Source organism: Geotrypetes seraphini, chromosome 9 (assembly GCF_902459505.1).
Source record: "Geotrypetes seraphini chromosome 9, aGeoSer1.1, whole genome shotgun sequence".
Taxonomy (NCBI): domain Eukaryota; kingdom Metazoa; phylum Chordata; class Amphibia; order Gymnophiona; family Dermophiidae; genus Geotrypetes; species Geotrypetes seraphini.
Window position 1 is genome coordinate 160,762,404 of NC_047092.1, and position 27,118 is coordinate 160,789,521.

Below are 27,118 nucleotides of genomic sequence, written 5' to 3' on the forward strand. Positions count from 1 at the left end.
TAAAGATTAAAAAAAAAAAAAAAAAGAGCCCATTTTGACAAAACAGAGAAACAGGAATTCATATGCCCATTGCCGCACTGGGTCAGACTGCATTGTACTATAAGGAATATGATGTCATCTTCTCCAGTATTTAGGAGAGATCCGAATTTTACACTAGCATTCTCAGCTGCAGTAGATAATATTCAAAACCTGTTAAAAGTGCCCAATGCATGTTTAACATTTTGTTTTCTAAAGCTTTAAAAGTAAATGGAGTTGATAACAAGGTTGGACTAAAAACTATAAACAAGGGCTTTCCACTTTGTGTGCCATGGATTAATATGGGTATAATTTTTCATTTGAAAAAGTTGGCACACTCCAGAATGGTCTCTCAAATGAGAAAGAGACGGGACAAGAGTCTCCGCTGGAATCCTCAGGTGTTTTATCCTGGACAGACGAAATAAGGGTTGACATTTAGTGGTTGTCCTTTCCGACACACTGACGATAGTGCACAGGACATTGCCGCACTGACAATCGCGTGCTGACACCTGCGCGCAGGACGAATGCGAGCCGCTGGTTCCACTGCTTTTACACCTTACTGTTAGCGTTCTGACGGGGGTGGGGGGTGGAACCCCCCCAAGTACATTTATAACTGGTCGCGCTCCCATGGGGGGGTTGGGGGGAATCCCCCCTCCCAAGTACACTGAAAACTTCCGTTCTCTCGCTGTTCGGGAGTTTTCAGTGTAGTGGGGGGGATGTTTCCTCCCCACATACCCCCTCCAGCGCAAGCAGTTATAAGTGTAGGGGGGTCCCCCCCCCCCCCACACCTTCAGGACAGTAACGGTAAGGCGTAAAAGTGGCAGAAACGGCGGTACACATTCATCCTGCACGCAGGTGTCAGCGCGTGATTGTTGGCGCTCCAATGTCCTGCATGCTTTTGACATGCCACCGTCCTTTCCCATGCTGCGGATGTTACAAACTGATTATCTGTTAGGTGAAAGGTTTCTTTAACTGACCTGTTTCTAGATCAACCTAGTTTTTCAGGAAGTAGCTAGCACAAATTAAGGAGCTATTTAAACCTATACAATACTTCTTGAGTAAAGGGCACAAAATAGGTCAACCATGAATGAATATTTTAGAATTCTATAAATGGCATCCTAAGTTGCACGCATAGCTGATTTGCAAGCGCAACTTAATTAACAAGCCAAACAGCACTAATAATTGGTGATTAATGCCTAATAATCGGTGTGTGTATATTTATTGAGAGTTTCTATACCCCTACTAATGACTGGGAGTCAATTCAGAGCAGTGTACTTGGGCTTCTGCAAAGGTGTTACGCTACATGAGCTTCTACAGAGATGTTACCATACAGAGTTACAAAGAGCTTCTGTGAGGTGTTACAATACATGGAGCTCTGTGGTGGTGTTAAATATAGAGGGTTAGATTCACTAAGCAAACCGATCGTGTACCGATCGGTTTGCAAGCCCTTTGCAATCTGATTTCCCCCCTGCAGTATTCACTAACCTGTTTAGCGATCTGATTCCAATCCGTGCATGCAAATGAGGGTAACTGTATGCAAAGTAGTCAGGGACGTGATTCACTAAACAAATTTGCCGATTCGACTGTGCTGGCCGATCAACCCAAAAAGCGACTGCTGAGGACCAGTCGCTGAAGCCCTTTCCGACTGCCTTCTGCCGCCCTGCTCTCAGCCCTGTCAGCCCCAATCTCCTGCTTCCCCGAGCTGCCTGCCTGCCCCGATGCTGCCCTGATCGCCTGCCTGCCCCGACTCTCCCACCCTTCCCCGCAGTGTAAGCCCATGGTTTTAACCCGCAGGCTTTAAAGCGGGTTAAAATCATGGGCTGTAAAAAAAAGTTTAAACAAAGGAAAAAAAAAGTGCCAGGCCAGAGGTCCAGCGCATGCGATGCACAGGAATCGCGATAGAGTGATCCGTGCTGGTATATGGGGGTGTTCCTCCGATCGCCCCCCATCTGCATGTTGCAGTTTGGTGAATTCGTCGGACCTGCCCGGATCGGCCCAGAGTTATTAATTTTGGCAAGACTATGCCATCATCATCCTACTTATGTGTGTGAGTTAGGTGCCATAGAATCGAGTTCTTAGTGAGTTAAAGATCCAAAATGAAGTCGGTCAAGTGCAAGTCTGACGAGGTCCTCCAGCATCATCCCTTCACTCCAATATTGCTCAAACACACTTGAAGAGCACTATCAGTTTGATTAAACCTTTCACTCAGAACTCTTGCTGCTCTGTTGCACATGTCATTCCTCTACAGCTATTTTGACTTGATTTGGACTGTCATGTTTTATTTATTGGCTATGTTATTTCTAATTTTTTTTTTGTATGCAGGCATGTTTAAAATACTTAAAAGAAGAAAATGCTGCTTAGCAGCCTCAAGTATTTACTGACGCTAGAATAAATGCTATAAGAAATATATTACTTCAAGAAACACACTTGAAGAGCACTATCAGTTTGATTAAACCTTTCACTCAGAAAATGACCAATTTTTTTTTATAAGCTCTTGTTGTAATACATCTTGGATAATTCTTTTGTAATCCGCCTTGAACTGCAAGGTAATGGCGGAATAGAAATCCCTAATGTAATGTAATGTAATGTAAACACAAGCAACAGTATTATATAAAACCTCTATCTGTGTAACTGCATTACCTGTATCTTAAAGGAAATTCATTGTTCAACAGAGTGAGGCAATCAATTAAAACAGCACAGATGTAAAATAATCAATGCATCTGAATCAAGAAAGCTTAGGACAAGTACATAGGATCTCTAAGGGAAAGGAAGGGATAATCGATGCATAGATGGACAAACTGGACAGGCCATATGGTCTCATTTTGCCTTCATTTTTCTGGGTTTCCATATAAGCTATAAAAAAGGAGTGGGTATGGAATTATGAACATTTGGAGAAAAAAAAAAGATTAATTGCCAAAGAGGAACCAGGTATGTGTGCAACACCTAATAATCTGTAAATAAAACTAGGTTATTCTTTAAATGCTGACAAAAGAAATAACTTGGCACCACCTAGTGGTCATTAAGGAAAGTTGCATGTATCATCTTATGGACCAAAATATTGCAACAAATCAGTAACTTTTTCACATTTTTATACAGATAATGATCAGAGAGACATCCAAATGATATTACAACACTAAACTACAGCCTAGGCTAATAGTTTATTTTGATATCAAGAAAAATACAGATCTTTTGTAGATGCTGGCCCAGTTGGCCTAGTAGCTCTACTCAGTTATTGACAAAATGAGCAACATAGTAACATAGAAAAATGAAAGTGGATGAAGACAATATGGCCTACATAGCCATGCCATCTACTATCCCCTCCTCTCCCTTAGAGATCCAACGTCCTTGTTCCAAGTACATTCAGATATACTCTTTGGCCCAGATTCTGCAAAGTGTGTTCCGATTGTAGGCAGCTGTAGGCATATGTACTATATAACATCTATATACACAGTCTTTTGTTTTTACCTCCAGAATTGTACACTATATTCTAAATGAGGTTTCACCAGAGTCTTATACAGGGGCATCAATACCTCCTTTTTCCTACTGGCCATTCTTCTCCCTAGGCATCCAAGCATCCTTCTAGCTTTTGCTGTTGCCTTTTCTACCTGTTTGGCTACTTTAAGATCATCTCATACTATCACACCCAGGTCCTGCTTCTCTTTCACCCCTAAACTGTATCATTCCCTTGGATTTTTGCAGCCTAAATGCATTACCTTGCTTTTTTAGCATTAAATCTTAGCTGCCAAATTTCAGACCATTCCTCAAGCTTCACCAAGTCCTTTCTCATGTTATCCACATTTATACCATTGACTATGCCAGCAAAGTTCTTTCATCATCTGAGCCAGCAGTATACTCTAATTGAGAGAGATGCTCTGACTACCTTTTGGAGCTGTTCACATTTTCATCTGTGTGCCTACAGATGTCCTCTCAAAGTTAACATAAGAATAACCTTACTGGGTCAGACCAATAGTCCATCAAGCCCAATAGCCCGTTCTCACAGTGGTCAATCCAGGTCCCTAGTAACTGGATAAAACCCAAGGAGTAGCAACATTCCATGCTACCGATCCAGGGCAAGCAGTGGCTTACCACATGTCTTTCTCAATAACGGACTATGGACTTTTCCTCCAGGAAATTGTTCAAACCTTTCTTAAAACCAGCTACGCTATCCGCTCTTACCACAACATCTGTCAATGTGTTCCAGAGCTTAACTATTCTCTGACCACAAACTTAACCTATGGTCAACAACCCAATCTTTTCAGCCACTAGTTCGAATTAAGTGCTGGATCCTTGCTGTAAAAACTACAATTATAAAATTATCCAGTAAAAATGGCCTAACGCAGGACACACCAGAGCATGGGCATGCTAAGCCTATTTACTAATGCAGCTTAGTAAAAAGACCCCTTTTACAAAGCTGTGATAGCAAGTCCTAGTGCAGTAAATGTGATACAGCCCATAGAAACTGAATAGGCTGCATTGCATTTGCCATGTGGAATTGCTACCACAGCTATTTAAAATAGGCCCTATATTTCTAATGCCTTAAGGGCCCCTTTTACAAAGCGATTCCCAATTCAGCAAATGCCACCCCCTGGGGTGTATCTAAGGGATCTGACCAATCGGAATTTTAGCCACTCCCAGCGCATCCCAGAATGCACTGGGAGAGAAACATAAGATTCCGGTTGGCGCAGGTGCCTAAGGCCCCTCCTATCGGGAGGGTCCTTAAGCACCTGGGCCAATCAGGACCTTAGGCCCTTCCCTGGTGCATCCCATGATGCACCGGGAAGGGGAAGGCTGCCATTCAGTGAAGGTGGGCCTGCCAGCTGGAGGAAGCATCCAGCCGGCCGGCCAACTTAATATCAGGTATTTTGGGGTCCGGGACCGGGTGTGAGGGTTGGGGGGGTCTGCCCTTTGGGTGGGTGGAGGTGGTCGGGGGGTCTGCCCTTCAGTGGGTGTGGGGGGAGTCGGAGGTATGCTCTTTGTAGGGTTCCAGCAGGAGGGAATGAGCATCCCTCTTGCAAATGATCTTTCTGGGGGATGGGGAATTCCAGCAGGAAGGACTGGGCATCCCTCCTGCCGATGATCTTTATGGGGGGGATTCCGGTAGGAAGGACTGGGCATCCCTCCTGCCGAGGGATGTCTTTAGGGGGAGGCGGCAGGAGGAACTGAGCACTCCTCCTGCCATCAACATTCGCTGGTGGAGGGGGATGTTTTTGGGGGTCCTGGCAGGAAGGACTAGGCATCCCTCCTGCTCGCTGTCTTCGCAGGGAGTATGGGTTCCCTGCTGCAGCTGCTAAACTGATTGCGGCAGGAAGATTTCATTTCAGGCAGCTACCGTGGGCCTAGGGAGGCACCTAGGGGCACCTAAGCTTGCCTAAAATCATTTCCGGGTGAAAACACGCCTAACCTTTTGGCAAGCTTAGGCGATCCTACGCGCCTCCTTAGGCTCGCGGAGGCACCCACATTTTAGGCGGCCTTCCTCAGGATGGTTTTTTTTTTAAAACGTGCGTCCCAACTGGTTGATAGACCGCCTAAAATCGGAGCGCCATTTCTAGAATTTGCCCCTTACTTTCTAACTTGGGGAGAAGGAGGAACTGAATTAAGTGCACCTATATATCTATGACCACTTAGAAAAACAGAGCCTTTACTGGGGGGTTTTTTGGGGTTTTTTTAAACATTTTTATTATTTTATTTAGTTACAACAGTGTAATACATTTAGATTGAAAATAACAAAACATAACAAAGAATATATTATCTCAAACAATAATATTATAGAATTATAGCTATACCCAACCCCTTTCCATCAATTATTAATATTGACAATATTAAACATCTTTAATATGAAGAATTAATATCTATATTTTCATTACCTTTCCCTACCCTCCCCCCTCCCCCATCCCATCCCAGATGTGTAATGAAAAAACTCAGAAGGGAACATATTATCTTTTAATGTGAAACAGCAAATAAAGCCAATGGACTCCATATTTTGTTAAATAAAACACTAAACCCCAAACATTCTGCGTTCATTCTCTCATATTTTGGTGGCCAAATGTATGTAATACATATAAATATGAGAGAGCCTTTACTGTTACTAAATCCTGCTTCTTTTGTTGATTTTAGCCATCTGTGTTCACTCGCTGAAATCACCTTTGCGCATACCTGTGATTTACTCAACACGTATGCTGATTTAGCCAGCAGACACTTTGTAGCTCCAATCAAGCAGTCAGTCACTTCCAAAGTATTTGCCCAATATACTGTGTTTAGAGACTATAGAAACAGAGTTAACAAGCAGCCAAGGGGCCTTTCTACTAAGTTGTTTTAGGTGCTAACATTCGCCTAATAAAGCTTAACATGGAGTATCATGATTCATGCTCAAGTGCCAAATGTGTGTATGCAAACTGTGCACTAAAAAATATTTTCATTTTTCATTGTTTTGTTTTGTTTTTTTTTAATTGAGGGGCTTCTCTGGGGGAAGGGGAATAGGAGTACCTGCACGAATCCTGATTAGCACAGGAATAGCATGTGAATCCTTACCACCAACTAAATGGATGGCAGTTAAGTACACATATGCTAATTTTTTTTATGCCTGTGCACTAATGACATTAGCACATGGCCATTAACACAAAAAATAGGAACAGGTCATTTGATGTCTGCAATAAAAAGGACTTTAGCATGTAGGAAGGGCACAATAAAGCTACTTTTTACCGCAGCTTAGTAAAAGGACCCCTAAATGATTTTGGTAGCAAAAAAATTTAATCCATTTTATATATTTTTTTTTTAATTCTTTATTCATTTTCAAATTTACAATAAATGTAACAATATATCCAAACAAATTAACAATAAATATAACACTTAATCATCAAAGGAGAGCTCTGAATAGTTATGGACCAAATACGCTCTACAAAAAGAAAAATAGCATTCCAAAAGGTGCAAATATTGGGGCAAATCCAAAACATATGACCCAAGCTCGCTTCAGAGGCCTGACATTTTTCCTCTCTACCAGGCCACATTTTTCAACGCACTTGGGAACCATTTTGGACTACCATGACTTCCTTGGCTCGCAGCCGATTACCGTATTTTCACGGATATAACGCGCACCCGTGTAAAACGCGCACACGGGTATAGCGCGCAGAAATCACGATGATATGTACAAAAACTTTTGTATACCGCGCTCACGGGTATACCACGCATGATGCCCGACGCTCCTTTCGCCCGCCCTGACTTTCCGAGCGCTGTCCCGACTCTCCGTTCACCCCCCCTGACTTCCGTGCACTGCCCTGACTTTCCGTGCGCTGTCCCGACTCTCCGTTCACCCCCCCTGACTTTCCGTGCACTGTCCCCCCTTGAAGTCCTGTCCCCCCTTGAAGGTCTGTCCCCATCCTGAAAGCCTGATGCCCCCCCCGACGTCCGATACATCCCCCCCCCGGCAGGACCACTCGCACCCCCACCCCGAAGGACCGCCGACTCCCCAACAATATCGGGCCAGGAGGGAGCCCAAACCCTCCTGGCCACGGCGACCCCCTAACCCCACCCCGCACTACATTACGGGCAGGAGGGATCCCAGGCCCTCCTGCCCTCGACGCAAACCCCCCCCCCCCAACGACCGCCCCCCCCCCCAAGAACCTCCGCCCATCCCCCAGCCGACCCGCGACCCCCCTGGCCGACCCCCACGACACCCCCACCCGCCTTCCCCGTACCTTTGTGTAGTTGGGCCAGAAGGGAGCCCAAACCCTCCTGGCCACGGCGACCCCCTAACCCCACCCCACACTACATTACGGGCAGGAGGGATCCCAGGCCCTCCTGCCCTCGACGCAAACCCCCTCCCCCCCAACGACCGCCCCCCCAGCCGACCCGCGACCCCCCTGGCCGACCCCCACGACCCCCCCACCCCCCTTCCCCGTACCTTTGGTAGTTGGCCGGACAGACGGGAGCCAAACCCGCCTGTCCGGCAGGCAGCCAACGAAGGAATGAGGCCGGATTGGCCCATCCGTCCTAAAGCTCCGCCTACTGGTGGGGCCTAAGGCGCGTGGGCCAATCAGAATAGGCCCTGGAGCCTTAGGTCCCACCTGGGGGCGCGGCCTGAGGCACATGGTCGGGTTGGGCCCATGTGCCTCAGGCCGCGCCCCCAGGTGGGACCTAAGGCTCCAGGGCCTATTCTGATTGGCCCACGCGCCTTAGGCCCCACCAGTAGGCGGAGCTTTAGGACGGATGGGCCAATCCGGCCTCATTCCTTCGTTGGCTGCCTGCCGGACAGGCGGGTTTGGCTCCCGTCTGTCCGGCCAACTACCAAAGGTACGGGGAAGGGGGGTGGGGGGGTCGTGGGGGTTGGCCAGGGGGGTCGCGGGTCGGCTGGGGGGGCGGTCGGAGGTTCTTGGGGGGGGCGGTCGTTGGGGAGGGAGGGGGGTTTGCGTCGAGGGCAGGAGGGCCTGGGATCCCTCCTGCCCGTAATGTAGTGCGGGGTGGGGTTAGGGGGTCGCCGTGGCCAGGAGGGTTTGGGCTCCCTTCTGGCCCGATATTGTCGGGAAGTCGGCGGTCCTTCGGGGTGGGGGTGCGAGGTGGTCATGCCGGGGGGAGATGTATCGGACGTCGGGGAGTCGGCCGGGCAAGAGGGCTTGGGCTCCCTCTTGCTCCGATCGTGGATGCGGGTGCGGGTGGGAGCGCGTGCGAGCGGTCGTTCGGGGTGGGGGTGCGGGCGGTCCTGCTGGGGGGGTGAATCGGGCGTCGGGCGGGGTGGGAACTTTTGTATACCGCGCTCAGGCATATAACGCGCGAGGGGTATGCGCGGTAGGTAAAAACGCGTATAACGCGCGCGTTATATCCGCGAAAATACGGTACTTAACTGTTGATTTTATGTTTCTTTGAATCATTATGTTAACATTGGTATGTCTGTATTATTTGTATTAATTCATTGAATGTGTTGGAATTATACTTGGGAGGAGGACCCGGGGGTGGGGGGGGGAGTAGGATGTGAAGGAATAAAGCGGATATTGACTGGTATATTGTACAAAAATTTGAGCTTGTTTGTAATTTTCTTTGTTTATTTAATTTTCTTGATAAGCTCAATAAATATATTTAAACATAACACTTAATAATCATCAATGGTACAAATAATATGCTCTTATCTCCCACCCTTCCCACTCTTTCTTATCATATAATCAATACCTTATACAATATGTAACAATAAATTTACCCTCCCCTCCCCCCCTCACAATCAAACTTGTAAATTTAAGGGAAAAAAAATAAAATAAAATGTCATCTAATCGGTACAATACTTTGTAAATGGCTCCCACACATCCTAAATCCATTTTATATTTAAATAAGCAAAATGCATCCATGTGTTTTATATGCTCCACAGATTTGAAGGTGTTTTAACTTTATTTATCACAACGATGCATCATCAGTAAGGTAAAACTAACCTATCATTCCGTTTAGGGGGGATTAAGAGGCGTTAAGTCATAATCCCACAGATGGTAGCTTCGCCCCATGGCTCCTCAGCCAAGCACACACACCAAGGGCTCCTTTTACTAAGGTGCGCTAGGGCTTAACGCGCAGAATAGCTCGCGCTACACTGCCCCGCGCGCTAGACCGTAACGCCAGCATTGAGCTGGCGTCAGTTCTAGAAGCATAGCACGCGGTAATTTCCTGCGTGCGCTAAAAATGCTAGCACACCTGCGGTTCCTCTCATACTGAGCAGGATTACTATTGCAACAACGCATCATCAGTAGGGTAAAACTAACCTATCGTTCCGTTTAGGGGGGGGGATTCTGACTTAGAGGCGTTCAGTCATAATTCCACAGATGGTAAAATGCAGTTTAAATACACACCAGTGGTTGTCAGCTACATATTATATATACACTCATACAAGCATAGATATGTGTATCTTACCGTGAAATGCACTGTTGTCTGCTAAAAAGTGCCTGCAATACTGTAGATAGCATCTCTTATCCAAACTCCAGTAACTCATTGCAAAAAGATTGTTCACCATCAAGATGAAACACCTATGAGGTAAGCAAAATTACAAGTGAAAATAGTATGAGATACAAGTCCGTCAGCTTTAAGATTTGGAAAATGTTTGTTCAAGCGGTTAGTAATTATTGGTCCAATGGCTGCACCAATAACGAACCAGCTGTTTGGGATTTAAATCAGATATACAAATATATAAGGCAATAGAAGATTGCTTTTCCAAGGTTAAACTCAAATATCAATCACATACAACCTTAGGTGGAAATATTATTTATCCCGTCTAGGACCTCAGCGGTGTAAGCTGTGAGAAAGGTTCATTCACAGAGTAGTTTGCACTAAAGTCTTCATCGGTCTCAATGTTTTATATATATTTCTTATTTTTATATTTAAAAATAAGACAAAGGTATTTGGGGGGGGAGGCAACCCAGGTTTCAGGGGGAGGCAAGCCAAAGTGACATTTTTGTACATCACAGCCCTCCTCTTCCTTCCCCATGATCACTTTCTTTCACCTTCGTTCTTTTTGTCCTCCATCTATCCTTTCCTTATCCCTTACTCTGTCAAGCCAGCAACGTACCCTTCCAAACCCGAATAGTGCCAGTCATGGAATCTGAGGTGTAGCACTGCCACTTAATCTCTGGGCGCTTTTTGAGGCTTTTCTTCTATTTTCTCCTACCTGCCTGTGGACCGCCTAACCTGCCAGCTCTCGGACAGAACAGTGGAAGCAGTGTGCTCTGCGGCATCTCTCTTCACAGACCCGACTTTGTTGAACAGGAAATGAAGTGAAAGAAGCTGGGCCTGTGAAGAGAGACACAGCAGAGCATGCTGCTTCTAATGTTCTGTGCAATTGCTGGTAGATCAGGCTATCCATGGGCAGGAAGAAGCAAACTGCAGAAAAACCTTTTGGGACAGAAACTGGCAAAAAAAACTAAAAAGAGACCCAAGTTTAGAGTGGCAACAGGGAGGCAAGCAATATTTTTGGAGGACATTTGTCCCTCATGTCCCCCATAGTGACGCCTGTGAAAAGGAAAAAGCAGAAATGTGCTGTCCTTACAAATAGCAATGCACTTCTAAGATCTCTAGACCAGTGTTCTTCAACCACCGGTCCATGGACCAGTGCCGGTCCACAGAAATTTCCTGCCGGTCCACAGGGCCAGCACGTGCAACAGGCCCAAAACAGTGTTCTTCAACCGCCGGTCCACGATGCGATCGATGCAGCGTTATGTTCGAGCCAGCTCCCTCTTCCTAACTGATTCAGTGCACAAAGCCACGGGCAGTGGCTCCTATGGGCATCCTGCACCTGAACCGGAAGCCTTCTCTCTGACGTTGCAACGTCAGAGGGAAGGCTTCCAGATGAGGCATGGGACGCGCAAGGTGCAATTAGTACTATTATGGGGGCGGAGTCTGGGGTGGAGATTGGGTAGAGATGGGCGGAGTCTGGCCCACAACTTAGCCCAGTGTTCTTCAACCGCCGGTCCATGGACCGATGCCGGTCCACAGAATAATTCTTTTATTTCTGCCGGTCCATAGGTGTAAAAAGGTTGAAAAACACTTCTCTAGACAATGAAGACATTCAAGCTCAACAGACAGAGATGAAAATGAAGATATTACACTGTCCAACACTCATTTTGGTGCCTCAAATGTTAGACCTGTTTCTGGGTATATTTGACCTGTTGATTCCAAAAATGGCACCAGTTTTCTCCTATCAGCTCTAGTGTTTGAAATATAGAACATGTGCCATATGCCACTCTTCACTCTGCTCGCCCATTAAAAAAAAAATCTGGATATTTTAATGTAGTGTTTAAATTAATATCTTTTAAGAATGAAGGAAACATATTAAAAATTAAAAGAAAAGTGTGCAACATGAAAATCTACTTATTTCATACCAAAAGCACAAGTTTATGATACAAACTTTTCAGTCATTTGACACACAAGAAGCTCCTTTTGTAAGACTTCCAAGAGTGGGATTAGCCAGGACAATCCCGCATAAAATTCCAACAATAGTTTGCCATCATGTGTGCCTTCCATCTTCATTGGTATCTGTCTTCCATTGTTTTTATGTCTTGGTGAAATCGTTCATCTTGCTCTTCGCAAGAAAACTGGTGTCATTTTTAGAATCAACAGGTCAAATATACCCAGAAATAGGTCTAATATTGACTTAAGAGTCACCAAAGTTCTCTGGAAAGCAATCTAAGTGACTATGGAGGTAATAAGAACATAAGAACATAAGAAGTTGCCTCTGCTGGGTCAGACCAGAGGTCCATCGCGCCCAGCAGCCCGCACCCGTGGCGGCCCATCAGGCCCATGACCTGTACGGTGATCTTTGTCTGAACCCTTAAATCCCCCTTGGTCTCTATCTATACTCTCTCTATATCCCATCTCTACCTCTATCTGTATCCCTCAATCCCCCTATCTTTCAGGAATTTATCCAAACTTTCTTTAAAACCCCGTAATGTACTCTGTCCTATCACAACCTCCGGCAGCGCGTTCCAGGTGTCCACCACCCTCTGAATGAAAAAGAATTTCCTAGCCAAGCCTGTTGAAATGAAAGAGCATATCCTCTACTAATTGTTTGTAGTAGTCTACCTTGCTGCCAAGAAAGTGTTTCACAACAAGAATAAATGAAGACCAGGCACATGATTCGATTTCATTCATTGATGCTATGAAATGCGGGTCATTTATAAGTTGTCTAATCTATGGACCATCGAATATTCCTGCCTTCAGTTTTTCCATAGTAAGTCCAGGTAACATATGCACTATGTACTCAATGCACGAACCGTCTTTATTCTTTTTTTTTTAATATCTTTATTAATTTTTCAATCTAAAAACAGTGCATAAAGGAATACATACCAGTAATTTGAAAAACAGCACTTACATCAATCAATAAATATATGAGAAACCATTTTCACCTCCTTCCCACCCACCCTCCCTAATTCCAATATATTCAATAAATCATACAAACAGTACATATATGTAATTTTTTTTTTATTCTTTATTCATTTTAAAACTGACAAACAAGTGATTAATATTAAAATATTACATTACTAATAAAATATACAGCACTTGACATTCTTATACATATAATCCATTAAAGTAGAAATTATAACCCTTTCCCCCACCCAACAATTCTTCAACAGAAATCCAATCATTAAATAAAAATATTAATCATCCAGTTCCCCCTCCCCCCAACAAAATACATGTAACCATCAGAAAGGAAAACGATGTTTATTCATTACAATAATTCTCTAATGGCCCCCAGATCTTTATAAAGTTGTTATAATTACCTTTCTGTACAGCAATTGCTCTTTCCATTTTAAAAATGTGACAAAGTGAATTCCACCAAAAAGAATAATTAAGATTTGTATAATTTTTCCAATTAGCCGTAATGTGCTGAATTGCCACCCCTGTCATTATTAATAGAAGTTTGTTATAATAAGATGAAATTTGACTTTTTTTCTTCATAGCCAAACAGAATAGTATCATAAGACAAAGCAACATGATTTTCAAGTAAACGGTTAACCTGCATCCAAATTGAATTCCAAAATAATTTAATACAGGGACAGTAAAAACGTAAATGATCCAATGTCCCTACTTCCAGAGTACAATGCCAGCATTTATTAGACTTAGATCTATTTAACTTTTGCAAACGAACTGGGGTCCAAAAAGCTCTATGCAACAAAAAGAACCAAGTTTGCCTCATAGATGCTGACATTGTACATCTCATTCTCCAAGAACAAATTCGTGGCCATTGAGATGCAGAAATTTGCTGCCTTATCTCAATACTCCAAATGTCTCTAAGACCATTTTTTGTTTTTTTATACCACAAAGCGGCTTGATGTCCCAGGAAATCCACTTGAAAACAAAGGAACTCCAAACTATATTGATTATTCAGATTTTTCTATTCAGGGAACCCTACCTGAATAGCCTTTTTTCAAGACATATATGTAATTAATAAACAAATCCAAATATAACATCCCTCTCCCTCCCACCCACCCCCTTCCCTGGATGTACAAATCAAACCGGAAATAAGGGAATAAACTATTTAAATAAGATTGATAAAATTGGTCAATGGACCCCACGTCAGTTTAAACAACTTAATATTACCCATTAGTTCAGAATTCATTGTCTCATATTTATAACAGAAACATAATGAATTCCACCAAAAAGTGAAATTTAATTTGTCAAAATTCTTCCAATTTTTAGTAACCATTTTCATAGCTACCCCAGTCATTATACCAAGTAATCTGCTTTTATGTCTATCTAGTGGAGATGTAGGAGATAACAATGTCCCACAGATTACCGCTTCATACAACAGCGGAGCCGCAGTCTCCAAAATCAAATTAATATGTCCCCATATTAATTTCCAAAAGCTGAGTATCAAAGGACAATAGAACAACAGATGATCAGTATCCCTATGTCTAGATGACAGAGCCAGCCTTCAGTTTTTCCTTAGTAAGTCCAGGTAACATATGCACTATGTACTCAATGCACGAACCATCTTTATTCAAAGCCTTTACATATTGTTTCATCAGGCCTAGCTTTATGTGTAGTGGTGACAGTATGATTCTATCTCATGCTACCAAAGGTTCATTGATTACATTTTATCCTCCAACCACCATATATTCTCTCAGAGGCCAATCTTTTTTTTGCCCAATGTTCATTTTTGGCTCTACTATCCCAAAGGCACATAAAAAAAACCCAAGGATACTTTGTATAGCCACTTTGTTGGACAAGATGAAAATTAATCAAGTCTATTCAAATCACCCATTGATGTTCTTGGTCATTTATCTTGTCCAAGACTAAAGAGATGGCCTTGTACTCTTCTTTCATCCTGGTGGAGTGACCGATTGGAATAGAACCATACCTTAAAAACTAGAGCTGATGCAGTCTATCCAATACAATTTTCTGAATCAGCACCCCAAATAACTCCAGGAACAGGCCAAAAAACCAAAGGCACCAAGAATTTTTTTTTTTTTTGCCTGTGTTATCTTCAGAAGAAATGAGGGCACCAGATGAAGAACAATCTTCTGGCAGGAGAAGAGTAAAAAGTGTTCAACGCAGAATAAGGTATGCATCTCTGAGATTTATCTTACTGAACAGGTACCAAAAAACAATTTTTAAAGGTATGATTTTTGGAAGAAGCATCTCCAAGTGGCTCAAAGAGAGCTTCCATGAAAACAGCCAGAACAATATTGAGGTCCCAAGATGTAACTACTGGATATCTATGAGGAAGTAAATAAGAGCTTCAAGCTTGTTAAGAATTTGACTGCGATGCAAGAGATTTTCCAAAAAGAGTAGATCTCTAAAACAAGAAATAATCGCAATTTGAACTTTCAAGGAATTCCACAATATCCACAATTGTAGCTCTCAAAGGCATCAAATTCCTGTCTCGAACACTAACTCTGAAACACTCTCCAAATCCTGATGTAAGACAAAGACATAGAAAACTTCCTTTACCTCAAGAGAGAGTACCTATAATCTGAAATGAATAACCTCTCTTCGTAAGCACACCCTCTTGAGCCAAGCTATAAGAGATAATCAAGCTACATCCATCACTGAAGACACCCTAGAGAAAGAACTCCTCTGTCAAGAAGAAGAACTAGAGAGTCCCCCACTCATAGCCAAATCAATCTGATGCCACCAAGTTCTATTTGCTTGTTTATGAAGAGAAACACAGTAAAAAAAGAAGTGAATTGAAGTGATGGATTGACCAGAGGGAGGACAAAGTCTCCACAAGGCGACCACATAAGGACCCAAGTTCGGTGCAGTTAAGCAATACTGGATGATTATGCACGCAACTTTTTGGCCCTGTTCCCTATTGAGATAAGCGCCATGTGAATTAGGTGCCATACCTTATAAAAAACAGTGTACATCCAGATGCGCAAATTTTGAGTGCCATGAATATGTATGAGATGGATTTGCATGCACTGCCTCCTTGAGATGCAAACCTATCTCATGCATATTTATTGTGGATATCCTGAAAACCTGACCTGGCTCTGGCTCTCGAGGACCGGAATTGCCTACCCCTGGTCTAGCCTGCCTGAAACAATACGAAGTCACCTTTTAAAGTACAGGCAATCCACAAGTTACAGACACCCAACTTAAGTACAACTCATACTTAAGAAAGAACTTGCGACTTCATTTGATTTCACTGAGCAGTATTTCCAGTGGCATAGACTCCTACACTTTTCCTGTAGCAGATTCAGGAATGATGCATGGCCGCATTAAGAACAGTGTGTGATTGTACATGCTGTATCTTAGAGGGAACACTGGGGGCAGTTGGCCCTTTTGTCAACTGGGAGCAGAGGTAAGCAGCAAGAATCTTAAAATCTACAAGTTCCGAGTTACATACAAATCCGATTTAAGAACAGCTTTAAAAACATAACTCGTTCTTAACCCGGGGACTTGCCTGTTATGTGAGCAAATGTTCCCCCTTGATTAGCCGTGAGACCAGACGGTTCTCAAATAGCTAAGTCTCTATTATATTGAAGCCCTGGCTGCAGAAGGTGGAATCTACCATTGCAAAAGGGTAACACTAGCAGCTGTGTCCTCAACACAAGAGCCAAGCCTGTTATCCTTGCAATGAGTTCTGCATCAGTAAATCCAAACAACTGAATTTTGTTTAGCATATCAGTATAGTGTAATGACAACTTTTGGCAGTGAGGTATTTTTCAGCTGCTACCCTGCCAACTATATAGATAGGAGCTCTCACAGCATATGGACAAATTTTATGTTAATACTCAGTTAATTTTAGACAATTCCTTTACTCATGGAAGCTGTGTGTGGATGGCCTCCAGTTTTTCTAGGCTACATTGGCTGCCAGTCACATATCTACAGGATCCAATTTAGGATCCTGTGTTTAACTTTCAAAGTTACATAAGGTGCTGGAACCATCTACCTTTGGGACTGGCTCTCATGCTATTTTTCCCCATTAGAGAATTAAAGTCTTCACAGGAAACCTTATTATTAAAACTGTATCATGCAGGAATATGAAACACAGAATCTTTTTAGTGTATAGTTCTTAACCTTTGGAGACTTAGCCAAACAAAAAGAACATAAGGCCAACTATACATTTTGGGCTGGATTCAGTAAAATGATGCACAAAATTCAGTGCTGGAAAAAAAATCACCACTAAGTATGATTCTATAAAAGGCAAACTCCCTTTATAGAACTGTATTTGGGGGCCAATTCCCACATCGTAACTTTAGATGCCAGACTTGCGCCTGCTGAAACCTAGTGCAGCTGCTGGTACTCAAGTTATGTGGACCGAGATCGTATTCTGTAATTTTGCATCCTACTTTTCGAACACTCTTGACATGCCCCCTTTTGAGTTACGTACCAGTAGAGTTAGATGCCATGTATTACAGAATAGCGTGTAACCAGATGTACATGCAGATTTTAATGAGTGCCAATTAACATCAATAATTGATTGTCAGCACCCAATTAATGATGTTACTTGGCTTGTTAATTAATTAGTGCACACATCGTGGACACGCGTACAAATTAGGCAATTCTAAGTATCATATATAGAATACAAGAGTTTCTATCTAGCTTTTAAAAGCATCCTTCTTCAGGTCAGGATAGGAACTCTATATACTCAAATATAAGATGAGATTTTTGGGTGAAAAAATGGCCCCAAAACAGAGGTCTTGTCTTATATTTGGGCCAGCGCCCCCCTCCCGGACTTGTTGCAGGCCTCTGCCGGCCTGCCGTATGACCTGGTGGGCCGGAACAAGAGGGACCCCTCCCATCTCCTGTCTCGGCCAACTCTGACAATTTTTTTTTTACCCGCCTCCCCCTGCGTACCTTTTTGAATCCCTGATGGTCCATCCCCACGCTGAGCCCCTCTGAATGGCTGTGAGTTCTTGTGGTCCAGCGGTGTACTGGGCAGGAGTGAACTTTTTGCGCTCCTGCCTGGAGCTGAGCCGCTCGCTGAATGGCTGCCACCACCAGTTCTCGCGGGACTCAATGGGAATTGATGGGAAGTGGGGTACAGAGAAAGGAGACTAAAGCTGGCCTTTATTGTATGAATATCCAGAACAAAGAACAGTACACTGATGGCCTGATTCTATATATGTCGCCTAAAAAAAAAAAATCAGCACAGACTAGATACAGGGATCTCAAAGTCCCTCCTTGAGGGCCGCAATCCAGTCGGGTTTTCAGGATCTCATGCATGATCTCATGCATATTCATTGGGGAAATCCTGAAAACCCGACTGGATTGCGGCCCTCAAGGAGGGACTTTGAGACCCCTGGACTAGAACAATGCTTAGCATGATTCTATAAAAAGTATGCCTACCTTGTAGAATCACACTAAGTGCCGCTGTGCGACACATAACTTAGGCACAACCATTTAGGCCAGTTAAAACCAGTTGTGCAAACATCAGCGCATATTCTATAAACTTGTTCATAAATTAAACCATGCCCATGATCCCATCCCTAACCAGACCCCCTTTTCAGATATGCGCACTACAGAATCGTGCCTACCAAGTTACATGCTTAAGTTCCAATTAATTTCAATTAATGTCAAATATGAGGTGTTGATTGCCAATTATCAGCACCAATTAGGCCTATTCAATTAAGTTGCACATGTGCATTAGCTACACACAACGATGTACACACACAACATTAGGAGATATTTCAGCAGCTCATGAAATACGTATGAAGACTTTTCTCATCTCCATAGTTTACATATTTTTCCAGAAATGATGATTCATGTGTTTTTTATTAATCTGTGATCTTATATAGTAAATATAACATAAGTTGTATAAGTAGCCAATTTTATATAAGTTCAAATCATGCAGAAAGAGGTGCCTCAAGTCTAACTGGTGTCAGGTCAAAAGCGCGCCGGGATAAAGGCGCGCGCAGACAACTGAGCGCAACGCGGAGGCGCGCGCTGAAGAAAATGACTGTTTTAAAGGGCTCTAACGGGGTGTGTGCAGGGGGAACCCCCACTTTACTTTATACAGATCGCGCCGCATTGTGGGGGCGTTGTGGAGGGTTTGGGGGGTTGTAACCCCCACATTTTACTGAAAACTTCACTTTTCCCCTAAAAAACAGGGAAACAGTTAAGTTTACAGTATAATGAGGGCGGTTACAACCCCCCAAACCCCCCACAACGCCGCCGCGATCTGTATTAAGTAAAGTGGGGGGGTTCCCCAACAAAACCCCCCGTCGGAGCCCCTAAAAACACTCTTTTTCTTCGGCGCGCGCTTCCATCTTGCGCTCAGTTGTCGGCGCACGCCTTTGTCTTCGGCGGTTTTGTGTATGAACCGTCTAACCCAGTGATTCCCAACCCTGTCCTGGAGGAACACCAGGCCAATTGGGTTTTCAGGCTAGCCCTAATGAATATGCATGAGAGAGATTTGCATATGATGGAAGTGATAGGCATGCAAATTTGCTTCATGCATATTCATTAGGGCTAGCCTGAAAACCCAATTGGCCTGGTGTTCCTCCAGGACAGGGTTGGGAACCACTGGTCTAACCTACAGCAAGGCAAAACCATCCCCATTCAGCTAGTTCAGGACATGTAGAGAGTAATTTTAAACAATTTTTTGCACATATATGATCTAATATCAACCAGTATAAAAGTGCAAGCCATGACATAATGGAACATACTTTGTCAGCAAACATGCACCTGGGTGGAGACAGAGCACACAAGTACTCTTTCAAAAACTAGAAAGAATAGGGAACACTCAGCGAAATTACATGGACACACTTTTAAAACAAATAGGAGGAAATATTTTTTCACAATGAATAGCCGAGCTTTGGAACTCATTGCTAGAGGATGTGGTAACAGTCTTAAGTGTATCTGGATTTAAGAAAGGTTTGGACAAGTTCTTGGGGGAAAAATCCATAGTATATTATTGAAACAGACATGGAGAAGTCAGTTTGCCATGGGATCAGTAGCATGGAATGAATGTTGCTACTCTTTGGGCTTCTGCCGAGTGCTTGTGACCTGGATTGGCCAATGTTGGAAGCAGGATACTGGGGCTAGATGGACCATCACTCTGACCAGTACAGCTACTCTTACGTTCAGTGTCAAATCAAGCATGTGTAAATAAATATTAAACAGTTTACTTTGATTAAACTTACCATAGCCCAAGTAAACTAAATGAAAAAATGGGTTCATAGACAACCCCACGAAAGACAAAGGCGCGTGCCGACAACTGAGCGCAAGACGGAGGCGCTCGCCGAAGAAAATTACAGTTTTTAGGGGCTCCGACAGGGGGGTTTTGTTGGGGAGCCCCCCCAGTTTAGTGAATAGAGATCGCGCCAGCGTTGTGGGGGGTTTGAGGGGTTGTAACCCTCCACATTTTACTGTAAACAACTTTTTCCCTAAAAACAGGGAAAAAGTGAAGTTTTCAGTAAAATGTGGGGGGTTACAACCCCCCAAACCCCCACAACGCCCCCACAATGCGGCGCGATCTCTATTAAGTAAAGTGGGGGGGTTGCCCCCCCCCCGTCGGAGCCCTAAAAACAGTAATTTTCTGCGGCGCGCTCAATTGTCTGCGCGCGCCTTTGTCCCGGCGCGCTTTTGACCTGACACCAAAAAATGTAATAATTAAACCCTTACATGAATCAAAAACATTTCTAATTGTTCCATCCACCAAATCAGCTGTGTTGTAAACCTAGACTGCATCAAACCTTTTGCTTTTGTTTCCTCCCCTCCCCCAACTTCTCCTTCCTAATTATCCAACCATCCATGTTTGCCTGCAGTATCCAGTAGGAACAAACGTTGTTGGGAATGAAAGAATTTTTGCAAGACATCAAATCCTTAATGTGGCTATAAAGTGTCCCAAACTGCACAGCTTACTTGCGCTTGGAAAATAATGTGCAAAATAATGAAGTGTGACCAATATCATTCCTTATATTGCATCACTCATACTGGTTATAGCATGAACAGGGCCTTGATTTATCTTCTCTTTTAAAGATATACCGGGTACTTTAACAATTAATAATTTGGAAATACAAAATACCGTTCACTTACACAATAAACAGTAAGTCTCGGGTAACTGAATTCCTTTCCCTGAGAAGAGGTGCATCAGATTTGCAAAACACGATACATTGCAATTAGCAAATATGTTTTGATAAGTGAAAGAGCTCTCAAAATACCCACCACTTACAAGAAAAAAAAATATAAAGGATTTTATGTAGTCAGTAACAAAACTAGTTATTAAAAAGGAGGAAAAATAAAGAGGTAAGATGGGGCTTGAAATTTAAGACTATTCAAAAGTAAACCAAGGCATGTTTACCCAAAGCCAGCCTAAGAAGGTTAGCAAACATTTGTTTATGGGAGGACAACTGAAGGAAATTGATTAATTAATATGATGAAAACTCAGAGTTAGCTTTTGGTATACAAAGTCCAGACATAAGGATCCACAAACAAAAAATATAAGGTGAGACTTTTTAATCTGACTAACCTTTTGAAAGCTAACAGTCCTTTCTTGAAACCCAGAGTCAGCATGAAAGAAAGCATCATGTTGGATTACTGTCTAACTTATGGCTCTCCTGAATAGGGTAAATACATCTGCAGACACTGGGAGGTGAAAGAAAAGGCAATTCAAGAAAGCGTGGAACAGGCATGTGGGATCTCTTAGGGAGAAGAGGAGATATTGGATGCTGCAGATGGGCCATTTGTTTCTATGTTTCAGTATGCAGCTGGAAATGAAATTACAATTAACCTGATTCACTTTCATGCATATGGGGATGATTCTATTAATTGTGTCCAATTAGGATGTCATCTACATTTCTTCTATTCTTTGTTTATTTGTTTATCTGTTTTTTAGTTTTGTTATGATTTTTGTTTAAGTTTTTTTCTCATTTACTTTATTTTTAAATCTTTTTTTGCTCTGCTGATATAATTTTTAACTTCTCTAAAAGGTTAGACATAATTATTAATTTTTTGACCATTCGAATCTTTACTGATAGAGACCGTTAACGTTTATTCAGCTGAGACCCTACTACCTGTGATAATGAGATATGAGAAGACCGAGGATGATTTTCCCCTCTTTCCAATGAAGGACTGACATTGGGACGGTTAATCGTGCCACTTCTGCTCCATGTTGGTTTCAACTTTTGGCTCCCAGATAGCTACTTTATGAAAACGTCAATCAAAGTAGGCCCCACCACGAAGACTGCTAACTTCAAAGACCCATGCCGGACCTTAATTCAAGACACTTTGGCTCCCTTTTACCTTGTTTACGATGCTGGTTTTGAGGGCTAAAGGAGGTGCACTGGTGTCATTTCCGTGTTCTGGCTGAGGATTTATGTGGCTCTGGCGGCGATTGGGCCCAGGTCTGTTGATGTGCTGCTGTTGCTCCTTTCATCCTGCGATACTTATGTGGCTGTTTGCTCTGGTAATGAGTTATATGAGACAGATCATAGAGGAGGAGGATATGGCTGCTCTGGCTGTGCTGTCTGAAGCTGGCATGGAAAATCTCAGTTTATCCTCGGTTGTCATCCAATTCCCAGCCATTTGAAAGGTTCAATCTCGGCTTGTTTAAAGATATAGTACTGATCTATTTGAAATGCGGGTAGTTTGCTCTGACAGGGTCTTATTTTTATTTTATTTAACTTTAATTACGCTTTTGTTTTATTTTAATTTTGTTATTTTGTTTTTCTTTTTTTAACCCTTAAGGGGTTTTGATTATGATTTTATTGGACTCTTTCTCCTTTTTAGTCCCTTAGTATGTAAGCAATTGTTTATACAAGGGCTTTAGTTAGATTGTGAGCCTATTGGACAGTTAGGGATGTTTTCAAGCACCTAATATTAGATATTTCATTGTTTGTGAACCGCTGTGAACTTCAAATGAGGCACTGGCGATATATAAATAAAAACTGTATTGCATTGTATTATAGAATACAAGTGCAATAGGTATATATATATATGCATCCAGTGGCATACCTTGCTTGGTTGCCACCAAGGTGGAGCATACTCTCCTCCAGGCAGTGAGGGTGTGTGTGAAGCAGTTGAAGGACTGCAGTCTGCATGCACATAGCTGTTGGATTTGCTAGTCCCCTGCTCCAGAACAGGAAGATGATGTCAGAGGGGGTGGGGGGGGGGGGCCAGCAGAGTTGACAGCCACACACATGTGGCCCCGTGGCTGCTCCGTGCACTGTTTTACTGCTTTACACCCAGGGTGGCAGCAAAGACAAGACGACCCAAGTTTCCACAGAGAAAGAAGAAAGCTCCAAAGAAACGAGACTGTGGAAACACAATGTTCTCGGACCTTGGTTGTAGTTTATTCAAAATTTTCTTGATGAAAGCAATAAAAGCAGTAGAAACTTAATCCACATATATCTAAAGAGGACCCAACACGGCAGGCATAAATGTTTGCTGTATTTCATAAATATTAAAGATCACAACTCCGCCTGCATTTCATACCTACACGTGGGTCCCCTAGAGGTATATGCCTTCTTGTCACTATTTATAATCCCAGGGGTATTTTATAAAAGGTCTTTTTACCAGTGGATGATCCTTTATAAAAATTATCCCCATAATCAGATCTGTAGGTATCAGTGGGTACTGAAGCAAAAGTCCTTCCCTATATCCAGGAAGGGGTAATTCATAATGCATTTTGCATCCCGCAATCATTCGTCAGGTTTTCTTGTCTGTTACCCTTCTCCTCTACAGTCAACTCCTGACTCCGTCCCTTCTGCCTTGCTGCACCGTATGCCTGGAACAACCTGCCTAACTCAGGCTCCGCCTCCGGCAGTATTCCAGTCCAAGCTGAAGGGCCACTTTGTCAAAACTGTGTTTAAGTCTTAACCCTATCAATTTGTAAAGCACCACATTTGTCTGTCGTTCCCTCTGTAGCCTACCCTCTCTCTACCTCCTTTCCCTTTGCATTTCCCCAGAAGAACAGCATATATTGATTTAACATTTTTTGTCCAATGTGTCTTTCATTATGTACACCGTCTAGACATGTATTTTGATAGACGGTATGTCAAAAATAAAGAAACTTGAAACTTGGAACATAATTGGATTGTCAGCTCTTTCGAGCTGCATGCATCTGGTAGCGCTATAGAAATAATAAATAGTAGTAATACTTATAATTATCCCCTTAGGGTGATTCTATAAAACAAGTTATGCACAATTTATAGAATCACATAAAGTGCCAGTTATGCATCATAACCTGACCTAAATGCCTGTGCCTAACTTATGCCCACATAGGCGCATAACCATGCCCCCTTTTAGAATTGCACACTGAACTTGATGCATAACAGCAAGCTCTGGGGCTACCAATTTATGCGCATAATTTTCAATTAACCCCCAATTAGCATCAATTATGAGGTGTTAATTGCCAATTATTGGCACCGATTAAGCCTAGTAATCAATAAAGTCGTGCACATACGTCGGCTGCACTCACCGATGTACACGCACAACTTTAGACGCCATGTACAGTATTTGGGGAATAATGCACTAAGTGCCAAAGAATAATTTCTAGCTTTAGTCCAATACCAGTGTGTTAATTATTAATTCTAACACCAACCCTCTTCAATGGTAACAAGATTTAACAAAACTAGGTTGGTATGTTCAAAGGTGAATGGTTTTTTTGAAATACCTCAGCCCCACCACTCCACCGCTATGTTTACTTCAAAACAGCGGGAGATTTACGTGGTAACTCATCATAGGTATTGGTTTTCTAAATGCTGTGGCAATTTTACGATATTATTATCATTTTTGTAAACTAAAGTAATATAGTATATGTACTTAGCTTTTACACACAGCTGGACCTGGGAGTCTGACCCGACATGTTTCGCACAAACAGTGCTGTTTCAAGGGTCTCCCGAGGCCGCCGTTGTCATCCGACTCACAAGTACAACTTCTGTTGTAAAATTGCCACAGCATTTAGAAAACCAATACCTATGATGAGTTACCACGTAAATCTCCCGCTGTTTTGAAGTAAACATAGAGGTGGAGTGGTGGGGCTGAGGTATTTCAAAAAAACCATTCACCTTTGAACATACCAACCTAGTTTTGTTAAATCTTGTTACCAAAGAATAATTTCTAGACATTGCAATACAAAGAGTCTGTCCATGATAGACAGATGGCTTTCGTTGCTAAGAATCCTTTTCTTATAAAGTAATATTTTATGTGATTGAATAGAAGTCTGAGAAAGGTCAGCAGCTGCTCTACATATAATTTCTAAAAATTACTTTGCCTTGAAAACAAACAGCAAAAGATGGCAAACATTTTAACACAAACCAAAACAGAGAACTGCAGACAAATGTACAAAGAGGCAGGCTACATGGGAAGGGGTAAAACGCGGACCTCATGGACCTTGCGGATCTAAAACCGCACGTCCTTAAAAATCCGAGGTCCGCGCCACTTTTAGTCTCTGGCTCTGGTAGAGCTCTATGACAATTTAACTCTGACAGATCCTAATGCTTTTCCCTGCCTATGCTAGGATCCATCAGAGTTAAATTGTCATAGAGCTCTGTCAGAGCCAGAGACTAAAAGTGGCACAGACCTCAAAAGTGGCGCGGACCTCGGATTTTTAAGGATGTGAAGTGCAGTTCAGATCCGTGAGGTCCGCCAGGAAGCCAGGGATCTGAGCTGAGCTGTAGGGAAAGCGAAGTTGGACTTGTCAATGCACGGACCTCGGATTTTTAAGGACGTGCGGTTTTAGATCCGCGAGATCCGTAAGGTCCGTATGGTCCGTGTTTTACCCCTTCCCAGGCTACATTTATTGAAGCAGAATTTATGAATGCGGTTAATGTTACCACCTTGAACAAAACCAAAGGACCCGACGCGGTCCTTGTTTCGGTAAACACGCCTTCTTCAGGGGTCCCAGGTGGATAAGGTATCAAATAGAGCCACAAACAAAAACTTAGCCTGTGCGAGGAAGAACAGCAGCAATGAAACAATCGCTTTCAAAACTCCACCATAGCAAAAAAAAAGACGACGCGGGAAGCGGAAGCTCATAAAGGATGGTACAGCGCAATAAGGCTCTACTTCAGGTGCTATTGGAGGATGCTAAAACATGGGATACAGAGAAAAGAAAAAAAAAGTATCCCTAAAATTTGTAAACCAATTTCAGATCGCTTCTAAATTAAATTCTGCAATACTCTGGTCACCTAATCTAATCTAATCCTTAGGTTTGTATACCGCATCATCTCCACGTTCGTAGAGCTCGGCGCGGTTTACAGTAGATGATATAGGAAGGAACTACAACAAAGGGTTAGAGGTAAAAGTGAGAAGAATATTTAGAGGACTTGGGATGCCAGATATAAGAGTTTTGATACCAAAGTTGTCTGATCTTTCTTGACAGGAGATCAATCCACTACAGATGTAAAAAGAAACACCATATTATTTGAAAATACTTCTACTTTGGTCAGGGCACATGTTACAGGACTCGAAGCCACTTATTAAAGTGTAATCGTCGGGGGAATGTCACCCTTAACATGTCAGCTCAGCTCAAGATCGTGATTGAACCTATTGTAATAAGTCAAGGTAAAGCAAAAGGGAATCACGTGACACTTTACCTTCTAACAAAGAATTCATTCAGACGTCTGTAGATCCGGATGCATTTAAAAAAAGAACAAAAATAAAACCTGAATATACTAAAATTTAAGTCTACAAAGCATTTAGGATAACCAGCGTTTGATAGGTCAGGTGCAATGCAGAACAGTTAAGAGTTGCAAATTTTTTTTTTAATTTTTTTTTTAAAGCAAAGGTACAGGATTCGTGTGTGGAAATTACTTCAAACAACATGATTAAACAACTAGGCTAAAACCAAATGCAACCAGGCTGCCGGGGAAGACAAGGGGAAATCTGCTGTAACAAAACTTCGAGTAAAGCGAGAAAGAGTTTACCTGCGAGGTACAGGAAAACGGGATTTTGCCGGCTCAGGAGCCGCTTTTCCGACGTGTGGGGCTCATTGTTATCTCGGCTCCTCTTCTGCCGCCACAACCTGCTCCTTTCATTCGAACGCGCGAGCTGCGGCCGGAGCGAGCGAGCGCACGCGCGGGAGGAGCCCGGGACAAAAAAACCTGAGGTCGGCTCGACTACAGCCCAGGGCGGGGCCTGCAGGGACCAACCCTGGAAGGAAGGATGAGGCAACCCTCCAGTCCACACAGTGTATATTCGAGGAGTCTCACGGGTGGGGGGAGCGAGGGGATGCGATGCTCTCTTGCACCACATG

The 27,118-nt window shown here is 43.0% G+C and overlaps 1 protein-coding gene across 3 annotated transcripts in view; it reads right to left on the reverse strand.

Moving 5' to 3' along the window:
• Positions 1-26,993, reverse strand: part of PLCH1 (phospholipase C eta 1) — a 141,936-nt gene extending 114,943 nt beyond the window's left edge. For all 3 annotated transcript variants that reach the window (XM_033957584.1, XM_033957585.1, XM_033957582.1), the window contains exons 1-2: positions 26,790-26,993; positions 9,895-10,007 (exon numbers count right to left, since the gene is read on the reverse strand). In XM_033957584.1, coding sequence (XP_033813475.1) covers positions 9,895-9,994 — 100 coding nt within the window. In that variant the 5' untranslated portion in view covers positions 9,995-10,007; positions 26,790-26,993. The remainder of the gene's footprint in view (positions 1-9,894; positions 10,008-26,789) is intronic.
• Between the last annotated feature and the right edge of the window lie 125 nt (positions 26,994-27,118).